Below are 23,860 nucleotides of genomic sequence, written 5' to 3'. Positions count from 1 at the left end.
GTTCTGTTAGATAGTAAGAGCTAGAATTTGCCACTCTTACATTGAGTAGTACTATATTCTGTGGGCTGTCCTATTGAAATCAGTTTGGTGCAGTAATGTGCAACTCAGTCTGGGTTAATGTGGCATAATCTGGTTTTATTTGATTAAGCCCCACAAAACTCTGGAGAAGTAAGCATTGCCACGCCTCTGTGAGTGACAGCAGATGTCAAGGCCCTGTATGTCACCTTTCTATAGGAGGAGGAATCGGTAACATGGACTCTGGGTTTATTTTTAGTGTATCTTATTTTATTTATACACTATAGACACCACAGGTGCTCCCACAAACAGCATGCAGGCGAATACCTCTTTCAGGGACATCAGCCAAACCTGAATGCCTGACTTCCAGAAATTGACTAGTTAAGGAGATTAAGGCAAGAGCAAACACCCCTGCTGCTTCCCACAGCTCCCCCAGAGATACTTTCCCAGAAGAAAGAAACCTCAAGAACAAGATTAAAATCTTACTTGCACAAAGAAAAATGCAAAAGACGTTATGTAACATCGCCAGCTGCGACAACAGTCTCAGCCTAATATTTAAATAAGGAAATTGAAGAAGAGAAAAATTACCAACCTGCTCTCTGGTTTTGTACCTGCAAGAGGTTGTATAAATTAATGTGACCTGGATATGACTAATCATTTGATTGTGCCTACACATTCAGGTCAATAAACATCTAAATGACATTATTTCTGTCTATATTTTCTAGGTATAAAAAAAATCCGTTCAGACCCTTTTAAAAACTGCAATCTACCTTGATTTGCCTAAAGTTATCCAGGAAGCTTCAAGCAGAGCCAAGAATGAAACCCTGGACTATTGACTCCCACTTGTATGCTTTAGCCATTAAACCACCTTTCTTTAATTCTACATGTATATGACTGCCATTATAAACAGTGTACATGCATCAGATGGAAGAATTCAGCACCACTGTTCAATGCACATTCTCCAGAGAATATTTTGTTGTAGATCTAGTAAATAATTCGGAGGTCAAGCTTGTGGGGAGAGAAGACACTGTGCTTTTTATAAAATGGGCAAACACTCGGCTTTGTCTGAGTATATCAAGGCATGTTCAGGGACTTACAGGCATTAGCATAGTCACTCTCCTGCCAGTAATTTGATACCTATCCCAAGAGTTACTTTTGTGAATCAATAGATACCTTTCTGAATGCAGAATTTGCTCCTTGCTAAGTAATTTTTTTTAAGACACATCACAACACAGGAAAAATATAGGCTCCACAATTACGCAATACAAAGTGACAATGCACTTTTCCTTGAATACTAATAAAAGGAAATGCTCAAACCCAATGCTGACTGGCACTTAATTAGCTGCATGAAACATGAATTACCCTGTGCAACATGAGCCAGTCAGTCCTTTTAGAAATTAAACAGATGTCAATGCCATAAAATGCCTTACCTCCTTGTTTATATATCCATCTTTATTTATGTCATAAAGATTAAATGTCCATCTTAGCTTTTCATGAACTGTTCCTCTCAACAAAGTTGATAGTGCCATCACAAAACCCTGGTTCAGTGAAGAAGAAATAAGTTATTTTAAGTCTTTAAAAAAAGTAACTTCTTAAAACATCTTTACTTTCCTGTTCGGAGAATATTGTCACCATAAAACTCTTTGGCACCTCCTTCCACTAAATGTATAAAGGCTCTGTTCTCCCTCCCTCCGACCCTGTAGTAGCCGCTGGGCCACATAAAGAGGTTGATCAGATTGCTACAGCCTTGACTAACAGAAAACTTCTTTTTAGTTCAGGCACCACAGGCTCATGCTTTAAGATCAATGCCTGCTGGCAATGACCCCCCACACCCCCCAAAAAAGGTCTTGGCATTACAGCAACAGCCCATAAGAAACTTCACTGCTAGGGCTCAGGGAGGAATTAGGATTTGTTGAGCTTTAGGAAAAGCTCAATAATGGGGACAAACTAATAAGTATTAAAGATAGTTAATGATACACCTTCCCTATCTATGCATTTAGTTTGGTCTGAGTCTAGTTCTCTAGAAACATCTAATTCATAATGGACATGCTTAGAGGATAACTCAGATATTAGTATAATTTTTGCCATATGAATAACTTGATAGCTCATGTTATATAGTCCACCTCACATCTGCACAGGTGTTGTCACAGAGAACCACTCTACTCATGTGGTACCTTTTCCACCACACACACAACAAATGGAACAAAAACATTTCTGCCCCTTCTAGAACATAGTAATATTCTTAGTCATATGGTAGAAGAGTATGGCTTTATTCTGGGACACACAATGAACCTTGTTCCAAACTCCTTAGTCCTTCCTGCTTAGATCTATTACTTCATGCCTATGTACCACAAATCCTTTTACACATAAAAAGGTGAATTAGATTTTTGTAGCTGGAGCACCAGACCAACTTTTGGTTAATGAATGGATGTTTTCTCCTTCGGCAGCCAGAGGCCTGAAGATGGCTGCTCAATTAGTTATACAAATAAGCTTATTTTTAAAAAAGGAATTCAAAAGACAATACATCTAATTCTAACCTACATCTGCATGCTCATCAGTAACCTCAACCACTATAGAAGACATAAGCATCACAGGCCCTTCTGTTCTATCCATGTCACTGACACCTCTACCAGTCTGCATCCTGCTCCCCCACTCTCGTCCCTCTCCCACGGATTCTGCTGTCAAATCTCTCCACTTCTCTCTCTTCTCCACCTTTGACAACTAACTTTTCCTGTGGTGCTGATAACATTAAACATGAGGTCCTTAGATAAAGAGAAAATGCAATGCCACCTGCAGAAAATATCTGGTTGATTTTTGTCTAAAGAGTCCAACAATTTATCCTGAAAATACTAATAGTTCAGAGTGAAGAGCGGATGTAGAAATCACTAAGTTTGTCTGAGAAAGATGACCAAACTATGATGCAAGTTAATTACCTCAAACTTCACTGATCCAGTCTGTGCAGTGTCAAACGCATTGAAAAGATAATGGGCATACATACTAGCATCTGAAAAACACAAAGACATAGATTATCTTGAAGCTTATTATGCACACACTTTCACTAATGACTATTAGCAACATTCATGGCCTCATTTTCCTCCAGTAACCAATGTGGCTTCTTTGGAAATTGTTTCTGAAAACTGGTATAAGGAAGTGAAGAATTACAACTCAGGGCTCATTAAGAGTATTTGGAAAAGACCCATGAAATAAACAAGAATTTATCAACATGGCAATGACCTGGATTTTAAGGCTCGGAAAATAACGAGGGAAAGGAAACTTAAGCCCATGGGGCAATTCAAGTATGGCAACAAATTATTCAGCCCATATGTTCCCTTCACATCCATCTTTTTTCTACATATAAAATGCACTGAATTCTAGAGTTGCAATACTCTATAAGGCTGTATACTGGTAGCAAGTTTTGGTGCTAGCCTTCACTGGGATGTGGCTAGAAAGGAATTATGAACACAAGACTATTCAACTAGTTCACAGATTGCTGGGCAGTCCATATAATCAACTGACCCACAGCTCCTTTTTAAAAGCCTCACTGTCTAATCCAGTTGTTCACTAAAGCAGCAAGTCTCATCTCTAATGGAAGCCCATTCTGCCATACAACAGAACAGACGATTAGTTAGAAAGGAAAAATAATAGGGCCATCTGAACTCTGGATTTGTCCTGTTAACTGAGTGTTTTGACACATCACTTGAGTTCCGTTTAAAACAATAAGATAAAGGCTGAAAAGCTGAACATATTTTATTGATACTTCGATGAGAAGTCCCAGAGGACTTCTACAGAGCCTGCACTGAACATTAAACATTGTTAAAGATGGTTTTAAAAGTCTTTACATCTAAAGCAAGAACAGATTCTAAGGCCAGATGAAGGGCAGCTTTTAATAGCAGAAACCATAACAATATGAAGAAAGATGAAACACATGCATATTGTGTTTTATTTTGCTTGGTAACTTACTTTGTTCTGTCTGCTATTACTTGGAACCACTTAAATCCTACTTTATTTTCTTAATAAGATCACTTTCGTTTATTATCGAACCCAGAGTAAGTGATTAATACCTGAAGGAGCAAACAGCTGTGCATATCTCTCTATCAGTGTTACAGAGGGCAAGCAATTTATGAGTTTACCCTGTATAAGCTTTATGCAGAGTAAAACAAATTTATTTGGGATTTGGATCCCATTAGGAGCTGGGTGTCTGGGTGCTGAGTGGTTTTCAGTTAAGGTCTGCAGCTTTGGGGACGTGGTTCAGACCCTGGGTCTGTGTTGCAGCAGGTTTCATGTCTGGCTCAACAAGACAGGTTCTGGAGTCCCAAGCTGACAGGGAAAACAGGCTCAGAGGTAGTCTAAGCATGGCAGGTGACAGTCCCAAGAGGGGGGTCTCTGTGACCAAACCCATCACAGAGACCCCACTCTGCTAGGTGCTGTAAAGACAATTGTAAGAGAAGTCTGTGCCCCAAAGGGTTGATATTCTATACAGACTGGAGAGATTGTGTGTGGAACAGGAAAGAGGCACAGAAAATGGAAATAACTTGTTCGAGGTGATGCAGCAGCTGGGAGGCAGAGCCGGGATGAAACCCGGGTTTCCTGACTCTCAGTCAAATGCCCTAAGCACTGTACCAATGTTCATCTTAAAAAAAGGGGGGTGACCCCAGTAATGATCTTTAGTGCAGACTTACTTGTATTTCTGTGCAATAGGTATTCTAAGGGGTCTATATTTATTTTCTTACTCATTTGTATTTTTATATTTAAAAACCCTCAGTAAAACTCAAAAAATCAATTCAAAGTTACAGTATGACATAGTTTTGCTGCTAGCTGGCAGACATGAATTTTAAGACATGCTTCAATAAGTCTGACAGTCACAAAGCACTCTACTCACCTCCATGTGGGAAAAACTGTGCATAGATCTGTTTGAATGTCTCTTCATTAACAACCCCACTAGGACATTCCTGTTGGAAAACCAAGAAAAACCTTGTCAAGATTCATTTGCAAAGCACTACATACTCAAAGAGAGCATTTACACAATTACATTCCTGTTCCTGCAGCATACTGTATGCATGATTTGTGCATCTGAAGAAATTAAAAAACTTAAGACTAGAATTCTCTAGCTCCCATAAGCTTGGCTCACAATTTAAAAGAAAACCAACAAAATCCTCCACAGTTCAATCCCCATTTTGTAGGACAACCTGGGAAGTTGATTCATGCCTTTTTCCATGTACGACCTTCACATAATGATAATGAACAAGATTAATACCTAGTAATATTTCATCTTCGATGTCCTACAGAAACATTAACTCATTAACCTTCAATGGAACCCTAGTGGTAAGTGAGTGATGTTAGCCTCGTATGGGGTTAATAGTAAGTATTACTAAGTCATTATAAATAGTAACGCCCCCTGTGGGTCCAGGGACAGAATAGGCCCACGGCTCCTCCTGCATGTCATAAGAGGCTGCCTGGAGAGGGATGCATTCCGCCAGGTTAGAAATTTGCCCAAGACACACCATATGATGAGCAAGTCAACTCTGTCCATGCCGGATTGGTCACAGCCCAGGTTAATAATGACAGCACCATCCATCTCCTATCAGGGCAGATGCGCCAAGTATACTACTGGTGTAACCCCAACAAAGAGGATCCCTGGAAGAGATAACATCACTGTAGTCACATGGAATGTAAGGACACCGAGACAAATAGGGCACCTCCTAGGAATCTCTGAGGTCAGATGGAAGAACTTTGGAGAAGTAATAATGGAAGAAGGCCATGCACTCTATTACAGTGGAGAAGACAAACATGTCCATGGTGTAGGATTTCTTGTGCATAAAGATATCAAGAATTCAGTATTAGGATCCTTCCCAATGTCCAGCAGGCTTATTTCCATCCATCTAAAGTCAGGGCCATTTAATATGACAGTGGTACAAGTCTACGCCCCTACAACAGACTATGATGATGAGCAAACTGAAGATTTTTACAATCAGCTCCAAGACATCATCAGTAAAGTACACAAGAAAGATATTCTGATTGTACAAGGAGATTAGAATGCTAAAGTGGATACTGAGGCACATGCAGATTGGCGAGATTATTGTGGCCTTTCTGTAATGCAGTAACCAATGAGAGGGGATTGAGACTTTTGGAGTTTGCCAGCTATAACAGTCTGGTTCTTGCAAACACATTAGAAGCACAAAAAGCATCCAGACGATCAACATGGTACACACCTAATGGTCTACATCGCAGCCAAATTGACTACATCATGGTGCAAAACCAATTTCTTTCTGGGATTAACTGAGCTAAAACAAGGAACTTCCCTGGTGCTGATATTGGAAGTGAGCACAACGTTATGATGCTAAATTTTTGGCTGCGGATAAGGAAAATCCTCAGGCCAAAGTTCACCAGAACCAAGTTTGACTTAGAAAGACTCAGAGACCGAAACATTGCAGAGTCATTCCACCCAATGATAGGTGGAAAATTTGCCCTGCTGCTTGCTCTAGAGAAAGACGTAAAAACAATGACCAACAATTTCAATGCTGTAATGAATGAGGCAGCACTGGACATTGTTGGGAAACATCGTAAGAAGACAAAACCATGGGTCACAAATGAAATACTACAAATGTGTGACATTAGAAGAGAACTTAAGAGAGACAAGAACAGCACTAAGGGAGCTGACAAATACAGTGCGATTGGCAGAAAGATCAAGAAAGGAATGAAGGTGGCCAAGGAGATATAGATTGAAAAACAATGCTCTAATATTGAAGAGTGTATCAATCATAAAAATAGCAAATGAGCCTTCCAGGCTGTAAAAGATCTGATGAAGGAAAGATGGATCAAAACTCACACAGTTCAAGATAAAGAAGGGAACAGTCTTACAGAAGAAAGGGACATCATCCGTAGGTGGACAAACTACTGCTCTGATCTATACAACCATCAGACAAATGGAGACCCTAGTGTCTTAGACAGCTCAGATTCAACAGAGGAGGATGACTTTCCAATACTGTGTGAAGAAGAGGACACATCTGTGAAATCACTCAATAACGGAAAGGCTACAGGTATTGACAACATCCCAGCTGAACTGATGAAATTCAGAGGAGAAATACTAATACATGTACTTACCAAGATCTGCAACAAGATCTGGCAGACCAGTGAGTGGCCATTTATGTGGACACAGTCACTAATCATCATTCTGCCAATTGTGTCAAAATTACCAGACCATAAGCTTAATTAGCCATCCCATTAAAGTGATGTTGAAAGTCATAGGGAAAAGATTGAAGCCATAAGCAGAAAATATCATCACTGAAGAACAGGCTGGATTCCGTGCTGGAAGAAATACCACTGAACAGATTTTCAACCTTCGTGTTCTATGTGAGAAGTATTTACAATACCATCAGGACATCTACCATGTCTTTGCTGACTTCAAGAAGGTGTTTGACAGAGTATGCCATGAAGCTCTCTGGGCAACCATGAAGAAGTACAATGTTGGTCATAAGCTTATTCTTACCATTAAACAACTGTATGCCAAGGCCAGCAGTGCAGTTCTTGTCAATGGCACAACAGGAGAGTTTCTCACCACTGTTTGAGTCTGGCAAGATTGCCTTCTTTCACCCACACTGTTCAACATTTACTACTTTGAGTGCATGATGACTGATGCCCTAGAAGATCACATATGCACAGTCAGCATTGGGGGGTGAACAATCTCAAATCTTCAGTTCGCTGATGACACTGATGGCCTGGCAGGCAGCGAAGATGAATTCGCCAACTTTGTGAAACGACTGGATGAAACTTCTGCAAAATATGGCACGGAAATCAGTGCAGAGAAAACCAAGCTGATGACAAACAAACATGATGGGATCAGCTCACTTATCACTGTCAGTGGACAAGAGCTGGAGACAGGGAAACAGTTCAAGTATTTGGGGGCAATCTTCACTGATGAAGGATCCAAGGCAGAAATTTGGGCAAGAACAGCACAAACAACAGCAGCAGTGGCAAAGCTGTTTGGAAGAACAAGAACATCTCTCTGGAATCCAAACTTAAACTGTTGTATGCATTTTTCTGTATGTGTGCAAGACATGGACCCTTACGGCAGAACTTGAATGGAAAATACAGGTAGTAGAGATGAGATACTTCTGTAAAATCCCGGGCATCTCATACTTTGACCACGTGACTAATGAAGAGGTCTGCAATATCAACACCCAATGCGCTGGGTCATATGAAGACCTCCTGATGACCGTAAAGAAGCACAAGCTGAAGTGGTACAGCCATGTAACAAGATGCTGTGGCTTATCCAAGATCATCCTCCAAGGGACAGTACAGGAGAAGAAAAGAAGAGGTAGACAGATGAAGAGATGGACTGATGACATTAAAGAGTGGACAGGAATGGACTTTGTGGCGACTCAAGCATGGACACACAATCATAAGGGGTGGAGACAATTGGTTGATTGCTCATCAGTGATGGTGCCCCAATGACCATCATTGGTGGTGATAAATAGAAACCACTATTAGACCTAGAAAGGTTAAGTAACATTCACCCAAGGCTACTTCATTGAGAATCTTTCCATTGACTTCTGTGAGAACTGGGTCACACCCACAGAAAGATATTGCCAGAGCCAGGATGAAAACACAACTGGTTCTAACTTCTGGTCTGCATTAAGGCCGCAACCCCTCTAACTTCTGCAGTTAGGGTTGCTGTTTTCCAATATGGGTCCCAGTGCTCTGCGGACTGATAAACTACAAATTGATGGTGTTTCCTAGGTTTTACAACAACTGAATTGTAGACAGAATTATTTGTCCTACTTACCCAATAAACCACAGTTAAATTGTATGAAATCAAGAAAAAAAAGATACAAATCACTTGCCTGATCTATGTCCTAGTAAGATTTTGTTTACATTCCAGTATCACACACTGGTTTGGATTTGGGTAATGCAAACTTTCAAAATGAACCCTGAAAATACGTAGGTTTTTCTTAGCTCAGGGATTGAATGCACACTCCGACTTGCTATAGATTTGCATACCTGCACTGAGTTTTGAGGTAATGTATAGGCTACAGGGATTTTTTGGGTGCCCTGTTAAAGAAAACTAATGGAGAAAATAAGAGAAAAGTTTCTAGTTTTTTGGGTTGTGAAGGCACTTTTCACTCCTACTTCAGTCTCCTTTAAGTCAACGCACTGCTATTCCGCCTCCTCTGCAGAAAGACAGAAAAATCTTCCCCTTTCATCTTAATGGATTGTGATCTTCAAAGTCTACTTCCGGCCATTATAGTCAAACCTTTTTAAAGAAGTTTGTTTAAAAAAAGGTCACCCAGCTTGTGGCACAATAAAATGTTCTGGAATTCAATTATAATACTTTTTATGTTAACATCCAATACAGTTAGCAATTCTTTGCATTTTGAAGTGAAATGTATTGCATTTTTAGCCAGTTACATTACTGCCTAAGTACTTCAGTGAGATTCATTGGCATTTTGCACCATGATTTAGTAATCCAAAATTCCCAGACATTTCAAATGTTTCCTGATTCATGTTCCTTCCCACAATTCTGGCAGCTTAACAATTTTTGAAATGATTCATCTGAAAATATTGGATATCAATAATGCAAATATCTGTGGCATTAACCCATTTTCAGGAGGCAGAGGGTAACATTTTAGATATGGAAAACCCAAAGTAAACAATTGCTCATGTCTCAGTGCAGATCCGTCCTTGGATATGCACACACAAATCTCAGAAGACCAAATTCTATGCTGACCTACATGTGACATACAATCCAATGGAAGTCAGCAGAGAATTTGACTTCCATGAGCACCTCACACATATATCTGAAGATGGGAACTGACTCAAATCATGTATAAGATATTGATGTAGAGGCAAGATTAGAAAGGCAAAGGCACAAAATGAGCTCAAACTAGCTATGGGAATAAAGGGAAACAAGAAGACTTTTTATCAATACATTAGAAGCAAGAGGAAGACCAAGGACAGGGTAGGACCACTGCTCAGTGAGGAGGGGGAAACAGTAACAGGAGACTTGGAAATGGCAGAGATGCTTAATGACTTCTTTGTTTCGGTCTTCACTGAGAAGTCTGAAGGAATGTCTAGTATAGTGAATGCTTACGGGAAGAGGGTAGGATTAGAAGATAAAATAAAAAAAGAACAAGTAAAAAATCACTTAGAAAAGTTAGATGCCTGCAAGTAACCAGGGCCTGATGAAATGCATCCTAGAATACTCAAGGAGTTAATAGAGGAGGTATCTGAGCCTCTAGCTATTATCTTTGGAAAATCATGGGAGACGGGGGAGATTCCAGAAGACTGGAAGGGGGCAAATATAGTGCCCATCTATAAAAAAGGAAATAAAAACAACCCAGGAAACTACAGACCAGTTAGTTTAACTTCTGTACCAGGGAAGATAATGGAGCAAGTAATTAAAGAAATCATCTGCAAACACTTGGAAGGTGGTAAGGTGATAGGGAATAGCCAGCATGGATTTGTAAAGAACAAATCGTGTCAAACTAATCTGATAACATTCTTTGATAGGATAATGAGCCTTGTGGATAAGGGAGAAGCGGTGGATGTGATATACCTAGACTTTAGTAAGGCATTTGATACAGTCTCGCATGATATTCTTATAGATAAACTAGGAAAGTACAATTTAGATGGGGCTACTATAAGGTGGGTGCATAACTGGCTGGATAACCCTACTCAGAGAGTAGTTATTAATGGCTCCCAATCCTGCTGGAAAGGTATAACAAGTGGGGTTCCACAGGGGTCTGTTTTGGAACCGGCTCTGTTCAATATCTTCATCAACGATTTCGATGTTGGCATAGAAAGTACGCTTATTAAGTTTGCGGACGATACCAAACTGGGAGGGATTGCAACTGCTTTGGAGGACAGGGTCAAAATTCAAAATGATCTGGACAAATTGGAGAAATGGTCTGAGGTAAACAGGATGAAGTTCAATAAAGATAAATGCAAAGTCCTCCACTTAGGAAGGAACAATCAGTTTCACACATACAGAATGGGAAGAGACTGTCTAGGAAGGAGTATGGCAGAAAGAGATCTAAGGGTCATAGTAGACCACAAGCTTAATATGAGTCAACAGTGTGATACTGTTGCAAAAAAAGCAAACGTGATTCTGGGATGCATTAACAGGTGTGTTGTAAACAAGACACGAGAAGTCATTCTTCCGCTTTACTCTGCACTGGTTAGGCCTCAGCAGGAGTATTGTGTCCAGTTCTGGGCACCGCATTTCAAGAAAGATGTGGAAAAACTGGAGAGGGTCCAGAGAAGAGCAACAAGAATGATTAAAGGTCTTGAGAACATGACCTATGAAGGAAGGCTGAAGGAATTGGGTTTGTTTAGTTTGGAAAAGAGAAGACTGAGAGGGGACATGATAGCAGTTTTCAGGTATCTAAAAGAGTGTCATCAGGAGGAGGGAGAAAACTTGTTCACCTTAGCCTCCAATGATAGAACAAGAAGCAATGGACTTAAACTGCAGCAAGGGAGATTCAGGTTGGACATTAGGAAAAAGTTCCTAACTGTCAGGGTAGTTAAACACTGGAATAGATTGCCTAGGGAAGTTGTGGAATCTCCATCTCTGGAGATATTTAAGAGTAGGTTAGATAAATATCTATTAGGGATAGTCTAGACAGTATTTGGTCCTGCCATGAGGGCAGGGGACTGGACTCGATGACCTCTCGAGGTCCCTTCCAGTCCTAGAGTCTATGAGTCTATGATGTCCACACACTGTACAGACTTCTAGGTAACATAAAAGCTGCTATTGGCACGTGTTTATCAAATTCAGAGCATGTAGAAACAATAATTACATATTATAAGAACCTGGGTTCAAGGCTCTTCCAGAGGCAACCTGGGTGACCTTAGGCAAGCCCATTCAACCTCTCTCTGCTTCAGCTCCCCATCTCTTCAATGGGTTTAATACTTTCTTACATCACAGGAGTGTTGTGAGGCTAAATACAATACAGATTGTGACGTCCTCAGATATAATGACAATAAGTCCCTTTGATAGATTAGATAAGATAAGATAAGATAAGATAGCCTTACCATGCTGAAGTTAACAATATCCATCATGAAGTTGTGAACCATTTATGGCCTGATTCCACATTAGTCAACTCAACAACAGTGAAGCACTCCACGTTGATTATGGTACAATGTATACTAGATCTTTCCACCTGGATGAATAGATAGCCTGCTCCCCATCCAAACAGCACTGCTTATTTTTATTTTACAGTTGTGCCTAGAGGTTACAACCACCAAGATCAGGCAAGTGCTGTAAATCCATAGTTAGAAAGTGAAAGAATTGTCAGTCTAAATAAACCATATAAAGGGTGGGAGAAAGGAAATACCAATCCCCATTTTACAAATGGAAAACTGAGGCACAGATAGACCAGTTCAGAATGTGGCTATGAGTGGAAGATCTAGGGTTATGATGACAACATCCCACCTGTGTACTGTCCTAACAAAGGGCCCTTTTCTGAAATCCTTGCATACCCAACCCCACCACTGTAGTCAGTGAAGGATAACACCTGGTTTTGATTGAAAAGTTTGATTCTGCAGAGAGCCAGGCTGCAGACCCTGCAAAGCTCAAGGCTACAAGTCTTCTGATTTAGGGGAGCTGGAAATGCCCCTCAATTTTCAATTTAAAAAAAGTCCAGCCCTTTTTTGCATGATGACAGCCAGGGAAAATCAGTCGCCAAGACTGTAAGGAACAGCAGCAGGGCTCTAGGCTGCTAGTGAGGGACTTCATATCCTGGCTAAGCCAACCTTAAAAGAGTCAGTTATGTTTGGAGTTATGAAAATTGTTTTGCAGTCCCTCCCAAAAATGTTTAGGCCAGCCCTTCTATGCACAAAGCTTGTCTGGTTCCCCACAGCGGGAAAAAATCCATAGTGCTTTCATCCTACACTTGTTTTTGACCCAAAAGGAAAGACATTATTTATTTATGAATGCATTCCTACATGTCAATGCATCCAGAAAGGTTAATTCTCAAAGACAGCCAGATGCATTCACAAGTAGCATAAGAGTGCCTAATTAGGGATGGATAATATTTAGAGATCTGGGATCAAATCCATTTTAATTGCAACCACAAAAAGCTGGGTGGGATAGTCAAGTCGTGTTTTACTTATCTTTGAGTTCTTTAGCTATCTTTAAAGAACAGAAAGTTCTTTGACGTAAGATTCCCACACAAAGCACAGAATATGAAGGAAAGAAAATGCATGAAAGGGAGAATTTTAAAAGCTCTCATTTGCTGACACCACATGCTGACAATGTGCATGTTTAAACCAAAGAGAAAAGGGCATCTGAATAAACGGACTGAATTAATCAACTTAAACCACCTTGCTTTGTGCAAACCACTGAAGATAATGTCAATGGGGAGAAAGGAGGAGATTTGTATTGGATGTTGTCAATGGACAGATACGAATCGCAGACAAGTTCATATCCCTCGTTAACTGAAACTGGTGCAACCAGATCCCAGTCTCTTAGACCATCTTCCTGCTGTATGTAAAGAAATCTAAAACTGATCCACTCACTATCTAGATGTCAGTAATTTAGGACAGATTTAGATGAAATAAAAAGAAACCAGGCTTTCAATGACCTGAATTCATATTTAATTGTGTCTGAATGTCATGACATTTGTCCTCTCCATACTCTAGCTCGAGTGCCACAAAAATCAACCCTCAAACTCAGCATGAGATCTCATCTTTCAGGTGCTGAATGCCCCCACAGGAGTGTTCAGCACCTTACAGAATTAGGTTTCCAGCAAAGAATAAAAGCCCATCTTGTATCTCACTTCATTGGCAGCAAGATCAGGGCCTTGTTTTTTCATTTTTGCAGAGACTGAATGATTGCTAAATATAGCAACTGTATGGCAAACTTCTCAGTTAGACGAGCATCTTCTAAGTGAGAAGCTCCTAATAAAACAGCTGCTGGTGATTTCTTTTGAAATGGGCTGTTTTATGTTTCTTTCTCCCATTTTTGTGTCTTTCAGAACTCTAGAAGCCACTTGAAGTGGCCTAAATATTTAGTTACAGCAAAAATTTTCCACCTCTCTCATATTTTCCTGCTCTGCAACAAAAAAAAATAGGGGTCTCATTCTAAGCCCCAAATCCAAACACCCATCTACACTGCAAAACAAGATTTGTAAACCAGCCCATCTCTATTGTTAAGCAATGATTCAAAAGAGAAATTTACCAGTGGGCACCTTATGACAATGAAGGCAAAAGTCTTAAAACATGACTTCTAAACCTGCACCTTATTTTACACACACATCCACTGGCACACTCAAACCCTACCCGCAACATATCTAGCACTTGCCCACATATGGCCTGATTGAAAAGCTTTTAGCCCTTTGGTATTTAAAGGCTAATCCGGAAAACTCAGGTCATTTTGACTTTGTTTCCAAGTATGAACATAAGAAGAACATAAGAACGGCCATACTGGGTCAGATCAAAGGTCCATCTAGCCCAATATCCCATCTTCCAACAGTGGCCAATGCCAGGTGCCCCAGGGGGAACGAACAGAACAGGTATCATCAAGTGATCCATCCCCTGTCACCCATTCCCAGCTTCTGGCAAACAGAGATAGGGACACCATCCTTGCCCATCTTGGCTAATAGCCATTGATAGATCTATCCTCGATTAATTTATCTAGTTCTTTATTGAACCCCGTTATTGTCTTGGCCTTCACAACATCCTCTGGCAAGGAGTTCCACAGGTTGACGGTGTGTTATGTGAAAAAATACTTCCTTTTGTTTCTTTTAAACCTGCTGCCTATTAATTTCATTTGGTGACCCCTAATTCTTGTGTTATGAGAGGAGTAAATAACACTTCCTTATTTACTTTCTCCACACCAGTTATGATTTTATAGACCTCTGTCATATCCCCCCTTAGTTGTTTTTTTTCCAAGCTGAAAAGTGCCAATCTCATTAATCTCTCCTCATATGGCAGACTCTCCATGCCCCATATCATTTTTCTTGCCCTTTTCTGAAGGCCTGTCTCTTTATCACAACAGTGAACAGGTTGAAGGGCCTCATGGTGTCCTGGCAGAGGATCACCGCCTGCATTCGGACCTGTTATGATCTGGCTCAGGCTGAGCCACTGCCTATAGCGAAGGCCCGCTTGACCAGGGCTCAAGTGTCCTCGGCGGCCTTCTTTGTGTATGTCCATATTCAGGACATCTGCAGGGCCATGACATGGTTTTTGATACACACGTTCATGATCCATTATGCCATCACCCAGCAAGCAAGAGATGATGCTGGCTTTGGCAGAGCTGCATTGCAATCGACATGTCCATGAACTCCTACCTGCCTCTTATGGTCCTGCTTCGGAGACACCTACACTGGAATGGACATAAGCAATCATTCAAAGAAGAAAAGACAGTTACCTTTTTTTGTAACTTGTGTTTTTCGAGATTTGTTTCCACCAATAGTTATTCCAGGGAAATAAATTCCTTCCTGCCCCCTAAATTGATAAATTTATGCCCTGAACGACCTAATTGCCTTTATAGTAGGCAGTAAACATATCGTCAAACATATTGATCATTAAATTAACCATTCTTTCTCAACTTCAATCACCTTCCAGTATGTGACTAAGCCTCCTACACCAGTGGTTCTCAAAGTCAGTCCGTTGCTTGTTCAGGGAAAGCCCCTGGCTGGCCGGGCTGGTTTGTTTACCTGCCCCATCCACAGATTCAGCTGATCTCAGCTCCCACTGGCCGCAGTTCCCTGCTCCAGGCCAATGGGGGCTGCGAGAAGCGGCGTGGGCTGAGGGATGTGCTGGCCTCCCTTTCTGCAGCCCCCATTGGCCTGGAGCAGTGAACCGTGGTCAGTGGGAGGCACGATCAGCTGAACCTGTGGACGTGGCAGATAAACAAACAGGCCTGGCCAGCCAAGGGCTTTCCCTAAACAAGCGGCAGACCAACTTTGAGAACCACTGTCCTACAGCACTGAGTTCTGCAGGTTGGCTACATTATGTGAAGATTTATTTTTTTTGTTTTGTTCAAAAACTTACCTGTCATTATTTTCATCCAGCAAATATAATTTTAAAACAGCTTAAAAATGTAGGAACTGATCAGTTGTCACTCTACCTTTTATAATTGTAAATGCTTCTCTGAAGTCTCTCCTCTAACGCTTCCTTTTCCATGATAAATTAAGAAGTGCATATAATGGACCGGATTGTCTGCTACATCCAATTTAAACTGGTTGAAGTAAATTAGAGTAGAGGACTATCAAGAAGTGACTCACAGTTACCCTGCTTGGCCCTAAATCCATTTTAGAGCATCCTGAAGGCTGCTCTAACCTGAGCCACTTTATTACCCAGACCTCTCCAAGCTCATCATCAGAAGCAAAACCTCCACAGGCTAGGACCCAACAACTTAAAGTAGCACCAGACACTGCCAGAAGAACAGATACAACCCCCCCTTCAGCCATATGTCCACTCCTATGATATTCAGCACCCCCACAACACACCTTTCAAGATCCAGGGGTCCTTCACATGCTATCACAACAATAAATGCTCCAACAACAACTATGTGGGTGAACCAGACAATCCCTATGCTCGCGAATGAACACACATAGAAGAAGGATAAAAGCCAAAACGCCATATCATCTGTGGGTGAACACTTTTTTCACAAAACACTCACTCTGTATCTGACCCCGGTCCTCATCTTGAAAGGAAACTTGCACAACACTGTCACAACACAAGTCTAGGAGCTTAAATTCGTAATTCTGAAAGGTACTAAAAATCATGGACTGAATAGAGACATCAGATTTATGATTTAGTACAACAATCACTTACTCCTTTCACCCTGCTTTTTTTCTCCTTTATTCTTCCTCTCCTCCTCCCCCCACCCCCGCCCCCCTGTGACTGGAGAAGTGTTAATGGGCCACTTCACCTTGAATGGTCCCTTGAAATTTGTTCACTATTTATTCTGAACAATCTGTTCCACCTTTTATTTAGCTGTGACACTCTGGATATGTCTACACTGCAATTTGATACCCGAGGCTGGCCTGTGCTGGCTGACTTGGGCTTGCAGGGCACGGGGTAAAAGGCTGCTTAATTGCAGTGTAGGCTTCCCGGCTCAGGCTGGAGCCTGGGCTCTAGGAACCTGTGAGGTGGGAGGGTTTCAGAGCTCAGGCTGCAGCCCAGCCCCGAAGTCTGCATTGTACTGAAACAGCCTGGCTGCAATTAAACAGTTCTGCAGTTCCAGTCCGAGACAGCTGGCACAGGCCAGCCATGGGTTTTTAATTGCAGTGTGTGCGTACCCTCTGAGTACATTTCCCAAACTTGAAGAAGAGCTCTGTGTAGCTTGAAACCTTGTCTCTTTCACCAACAGAAGTTGATCCAATAAAAGGTATTACCTCACCCACCTTGTCCTTCTCAAGTTCAGAGTAGCCTATTTACACTCCTAGAGTGAGCCAGCTTTCACAGTGGGTATAAACAAGGTGCAAGATTAAACTGTAGTCAACTGGTCTTATTCCAGTTATGTTGAATTTGCAGTCAGCAGCCTACATAAAAAGAAAGGTAGGACCCAGGGTAGTGGGATGCTCTCCTAAAGGAAACAAGCCATTCAGAAACACTTTTAAAGTCTTATTTCTTTTGGGATTGATTGTATGAATCTAAAATGGCTGGGCCTTTTGTAGTTGATCTACTGATTTATGAAGGGTTCTGGGTAGTTAAGGAAATCAGTTGCTGACTGCAAAAAATACTTTCTTTAATGTTATATAACGAAAAAAACAAAATTATAGAACCATCAGCTCCTATTCCAAATGTTCTGGTCTTCCTTGCAGTGAGAATGTCAGGTCAGTTGTAGTGGTGATGGCTAATAGATCTGGTATAAAGCAATGCTTTAGTGTCAGCTGCAAAATCACATCTTTGAAGACTGAAACCAAGAGCCATATGACAATCTGGTGTTCCAACAGAATATAATCCTGACAATGAATTTTAGCTCCTGGAAACAGAAGCGAAGGTAACAAAATCTGAGGGCTTACAAATTCTAATTTAAATTCCAAAGCTGTACGGAAAGAGACAACGTCAATACAATCCAGAGCTGTTGTTACCCATGATGAGATAACTGAGATGATAGAAATGACTGTCTTCTATTTCGGTGGAAATAAATATTGACTTCTTAGTGCTCCTTGGTATATACACAGTCCCAGTGTATATTTACTTTTGAACATTGCTAGGTTTTTTTTTTCTTTTCATCCATTCTAAGCACTTGCTAGTCATCATTTGACATCACTTGACTGTCCTTGAAAGTAATAAGCAAAGTTAATTTCTTATTCAAACAGCAAAAAGAATTGCAACTGCTGTAGTGGTTCTCTTTATGTGGACTCAGCTCTTTAGTGGTTTAACATTTCAAAAGCAATACAAGATGCTGGATTTGCACACCTGCCCTGTGGTATTTTTTATGTTCAGTAGTTAGTGGTCTTCTTGAAAAAGTGCATTTGGTTTCAGCACCTTAAAAAACAAAGCCACTAGTGGTCACTTTTCTCATTCTTCCATGGATTCAGACACCTTGTTAGATATGTAAGAGTGCAAATAAAAAAGAAGTAATGTTCAGCTAGAAGTTAATCAATTGCCATTCAAGTCAAGGGTAACATTCCCACTGCCGTAAATAGAGCAGCATTTAGCCCTGCAAATAGTATTGTAACTCCTTACTAGACTGAAAAAGACTGTGCATTAATACTGGCAAGAAACTATCCAAATGATCAAATCATTAAGGTGACGATTTAGTCACGGAGGTCATGGCAGTCACAGATTCTGTGACTTTACCGGACCTCTGTGACATCTAGGGCCTCAGGAAACAGAGGTGGGACTGTGCACCCCTGCTCTGAAACTGGGGCTGTCTGAAACTAGGACCTTGCAGCCCCAGCCCTGTGGCTTTTGCCAGGGGCTGGAGCCGGGGCCGTGCATCCCAGCCCCGTGGTGTTGCAGGGTTGGCAGGGGCTGCAGCCAGGGCCGTGAACCCCAGCCCCTCAGCTTTCCCCAGGGGCTGCACCAGGGACTGTGTGCCCCTCTCACAGCTTCCCAGAGCCAAGTGCCCTTAGCTCCCTGGCTGTGCTAGGCTTGCTGGAGGCTGCAGCCAAGGCCATGCACCTGTTTCCTGCAGCTGCGGCCAGCTCTGGAGCGGGGACTGTGTGCCCCCTATGGCAGTGCCCCCACCCCTGCCACTGCAGCTGCTGGCGGGGTGCTTGTCCTGTCAATCCCCCTGCATGGGACTCCATTCCTCCCCACCACCTAGTCCTGCCCCCAGGTTATTTTTAGTAAAGTCACAGATGAGTCACAGGCTCCATGAATTTTGGTTTATTGCTCGTGACATGTCCATAACTTTTTACTAAAATAGCTCTGATAAAATCTTAGCCTTGCAAACATCAAACACACAATGTCTGGAGAACTATTGTACCAGAAACAATGACCACTGCTGATGGCATCACACCAGGAATTGTGCAGTGAAGTTCCCAAATCTGGCTGAATCCTGCAAATCAGTGAATCTCTGTGGCCGCCCTCTGGGTGGCACCAGGAAGGGTCAGGGCATGCACTTCTTTGTGTGTCAATGAGGAGTTGAAGAGCACAGTGTACTGGGGTGTTTTTATCCATCCTGGGGAGACAAGGCCGAAGAGCCTGCAATGTCACTTTTGAATATAATGAGTGACTGAAGGAAGGCCAAATCGCTGCAATATTATGACATTTCTTACAAAGTCAACCCACTTCATGCTCAGGATTTGGCATTAGGGTGACCAGATGTCCCAATTTTATAGGGGCAGTCCTGATATTCGTGGCTTTTTCTTATATAGACGCCTATTACCCCCCTGCACCCCATCCTGATTTTTCACTCTTGCAATCTGGTCACCCTATTTGGCGCTGACAGCACATATGAAATTTACAACTGTGTGTGTAAGTGGGTCCAAGTTTCTGACCCATACAGCAATACATGTGGTACACAGGGCTGACCAATCCTGAGCTTTGTCTCATTGCAAAGACATTGCTGTATCCATAAGTGAGACGTGGATTTTGTGCAGAAGGCGTTGAGACCTATTTGTCAAAGAAAGTCCAGTTTGCTGTGACCGTTTGAACTTTGCTTGCAGCCTAGGCAGATTAACTCATCAGTGCTCTCCACGATACTCAACCTCACCTGCAGTAGGGCTTCTGGTGGCTCAGCTCCAAAGTTCTGTACCTTGGTCTACTGCCGTGAGACGTTCAACCCATAATGTAGGTGGTGTCCTGCAGATCTTGGATGGTGGGGCTGAAGTTATCTGACTTCTCCACAGCAAAGCAGCACCATTTGCATATTCTTGGTCAGTGAATGCTTCTTGACCAATCCTGATTCCGATGTGTGGAGAGGCAAGTCTTAATATCTAGTTGATGGTTGACAGAGAATGTATCCTTGCTGCACACCACAGGTTGTGTAGAAATGTGGCAAAAGTATGAAAAAAAAATAATTGTGGAGATATCCTATCTCCTAGAACTGGAAGGGACCCCAAGAGGTCATTGAGTCCAGCCCCTCTGCCTTCACTAGCAGGACCAAGTACTGATTTTGCCCCAGATCCCTAAGTGGCCCTCTCAAACACTGAACTCACAACCCTGGGTTTAGCAGGCCAGTGTCAAACCACTGAGCTATCCCTCTCCCTAACAAACCCACCTGTACTTTCATACTCAGACCAGTGTAAATATCCTGCACCTGATAGAATATCTGGAACATCAATTCCTTTCAGCAAGAACCAAAGTGCTGAAATTATTCTTGAGTAGGTAAACTTTTGCTGCCTACTGTGGAATTTAAACTGAGCATGGGGTATACCTGCTTTGTTTCACAAGAGCTACATCTTTTGAGTCAGCTTGATAAAGTCACGTTGAAGCACTAATGAAGACTCTTGAGCATTATTTGGCTCTTAGAAAACAAAATTGTGATCAATTAAGTGAAAATGAATTGGCACTAGCGTACGCATCTGAACACAATCCAGTTACAGAAAGCTGAAACAGGATGATCAATGGCAACAATGCCTTCCTGAAGCATTCCTCAAGGTTTGATTCAAAGCCTTACACAGCTTCCAGATGGAGTTTCAGAAGCAAAAAATAATCATGTGGGAATTCAGAAAGTGTAATCATGCATGCAGGCCAGAACTGCTGTCACAGCACAAGCTGCTTCTTATAGAAGCAGTGACATAGTAAGCACCCATAGCAGCAGTTTCTAGTCTTTACAGTCTTTCACAGCAGCATGTCGATCACAAAGGGGGCTAGTGGCAGGCTGGGGCTTTTATCAAGCCAAGATTGTTAATCTATTGTGGAAAAGGAACAGGTTAGAGGAGAATCTTCAGAGAAGCATTTACAATTATAAAAGGTAGAATGACAACTGATCAGTTCCTACCTTTTTAAGCTGTTTTAAAATTATATTTGTAGGATGAAAATAATGGCATGTACATTTTTGAACAAAAAAAGAAAGAAATCATAGGAATGGAGATATGGCTGCAGGGGGCTTTGTATCTGTTATTCTGGCAGTGTCTGGTGCTACTTTAAGTTGTTGGGTCCTGGCCTGTGGAGATTTTGCTTCTGATGATGAGCTTGGAGAGGTCGAGGGTAATAAAGTGGCTCAGGTTAGAGCAGCCCTCAGGATGCTCTAAAATGGATTTAGGGTCAAGCAGGGTATCCGTGTGTCACTTCTTGATAGTCCTCTACATCCATTTACTTCACCCAGTTTAAACTGGATGTAGCAGACAATCTGGCCCATTATATGCACTTGTAAAGCGTCCATCATCATAACAGCTAGGTGCCATCATGTAAATTAAGCAGGACCACCACAATCATCCAAGAAAAGCGAATAAGCATAAGCAAGATATAGAAAAGTGACCATATGTCCACTGGGGATTTGAATCTCCAGATGGCACTATAACACCATCACAAAAAACAGATGGCTAAAAGCTACAGGAAATAGGGGAACAGCTGAGTCAGTGCGCCTGCCGTGTATAATTACCCATCCCATTGCAGTGATGATCTATTGAAATCTCTAAAGCTGCCCTTTTGTTTTGTCTGAAACACAACATATTAATACTTTAAGCACACTGAGTGCTTAGCAGAAGAAAAACATACCATTAATATTGCTTTGTCCTAATATTGCTTTGTCCTGGAGCAAAACATGATTGTGTTGGCAATGTGAATTAATAGCAAGAGCTTCAATGATGCTGAACTTAGAAAATGGGCTAAGTCACTGATTAAATGAACTTGCTAATCATTATTTTTGCCCAGAGTGGTAATTTCTCCATATTGCAGAACAATAGCACAATTAGTCTCTGTACACAGAAGTGTCAGGGCCAAGAATCAGATGCATTGACAGTGCTGCCATGCTGAAATTTGCAGTACCTGTCCATTTTACAGTGCACGTGGCCCAATCGCTTACACTGATAAGCAATAAAATTCAGTGAAATTGAACACACACAGATTTTGCAGCCAATATAACAAGGTATTTCAGAGACCTTAGAGGTATACAGCAATTCCTGATCTCCTGTGGCCAATACAGGAAAAAGTGTTTTGTAATGTATTTAGAACGAAGTAAAACATACATTTAATAGGGAAAAAATTACACAGAGAAATTGAAGGCTAGGTTCTGTCTTTGGCTTGCTCAGCTGAGCAGGGAAATATGGGTTTACTTTACATCTTATCACTCAGATCTTGGGTCTGTTGTAGAGTACACCTCCCCTCTCCAACCTTTAATATTCTCCCTGCATTCAAATGGGCAGGAACTGATGTCATTTTGGCCCAATGAATCCTACACAAGCTGTCCAGCTGGGGTGGAAGAAGTGAACTGCATCTTTTCAAGTAACAGTTCAGTAACTTGCTTCCCCACCCTCTGGAGCAACTGTGGTTCATACTGGTTTGTCAGGTACATGTGCCTCTTAGGGCAAGTGCTGGGGTGAGGCAGCTTGCACAGCACCCCTTGGCAGGGTTGGCCTTACCATGAGGCAAACTGAGGAGGCCGCCTCAGGTGCCAGACTGGGGAGGGGGCACCACTAGGACCCAGAGTGTAGAAAATTGTGTCTGCTGCTGGTGCATATGTATTCTCTCTGCTCTAGATGCACAGAGATGGTGGAGTGCTGTGCTGGAGGAGGGATGGCACAAGAGACATAAAAGGCAGGCAGGAGAAAAGGTCAGAGGGAATAACAGAAAGCAGCAGGAGCTGCAGGGACAGAGAGGAGGAGGAGCCTCTTATGTACCTGTCTAGCACCCCCAAGAGCCTGGACTGATTAACACCAGCTTCTCAGGGAGCATCCTGTTTCCTGCTGCTTCCTTGAACCCACTTGAAGAGAACAGGCAGTCAACTGAAGTAGTAGGAGCCAGTTAGGCCCTTAAGACATGGATATCTTCCCTCATTCAGGCCCTGCTACCAGCCTGCTTATTTTTTCCCTTCAACTGAGTGTTGAGAGCCACTATAGCTGGAACAGAACAGCAATCATGAGCGAACGAAGAAAACGCCCCTCTGGGGCAGCATTCAGAAAAAGAAAGAAAGCAAAGGGAGCTTTTCTATCTAAGCAGGAAGGCGCTCTCCTGAGATACATAGACACAAATGTTCATGGTGAGGCTTTCGGCCTCAGTGAGGACGTGAGTGGTGAGGAGATGCCTGATCTTCCAGTTAGTCAGAGTGCAGGTGACCTGGCAGCTGCAGCAGCATCCATATCTCCATCTCAAATGGATGTAACCATGCACATTCCTGAAGAAAAGTGTAGATCAGAGAAAAGTGTGGTGGAGACGCAAGAAATGGCTGCTGCTGAGTTTAGTTCCTTAAGTCTAGGTGATCCAGGACTGTGGTTCCACTTGAGCAGTAGCCTGAGGGACTTTCTTGTATTGCATGGACCACAGCAAGTGAAAAACTTCA

The 23,860-nt window shown here is 42.0% G+C and overlaps 1 protein-coding gene across 7 annotated transcripts in view; it reads right to left on the bottom strand.

The window, feature by feature from the left end:
- Positions 1-23,860, bottom strand: part of KCNIP1 (potassium voltage-gated channel interacting protein 1) — a 561,481-nt gene that overhangs the window by 13,419 nt on the left and 524,202 nt on the right. For all 7 annotated transcript variants that reach the window (XM_050962844.1, XM_050962840.1, XM_050962841.1 and 4 more), the window contains 3 exons: positions 4,895-4,964; positions 2,949-3,019; positions 1,446-1,553 (listed from right to left, as the gene is read on the bottom strand). In XM_050962844.1, coding sequence (XP_050818801.1) covers positions 1,446-1,553; positions 2,949-3,019; positions 4,895-4,964 — 249 coding nt within the window. The remainder of the gene's footprint in view (positions 1-1,445; positions 1,554-2,948; positions 3,020-4,894; positions 4,965-23,860) is intronic.

The sequence above is a fragment of the Gopherus flavomarginatus genome, chromosome 7 (genome assembly GCF_025201925.1).
Source record: "Gopherus flavomarginatus isolate rGopFla2 chromosome 7, rGopFla2.mat.asm, whole genome shotgun sequence".
Classification (NCBI taxonomy): domain Eukaryota; kingdom Metazoa; phylum Chordata; order Testudines; family Testudinidae; genus Gopherus; species Gopherus flavomarginatus.
This window is presented reverse-complemented; position numbering and strand designations above follow the sequence as displayed.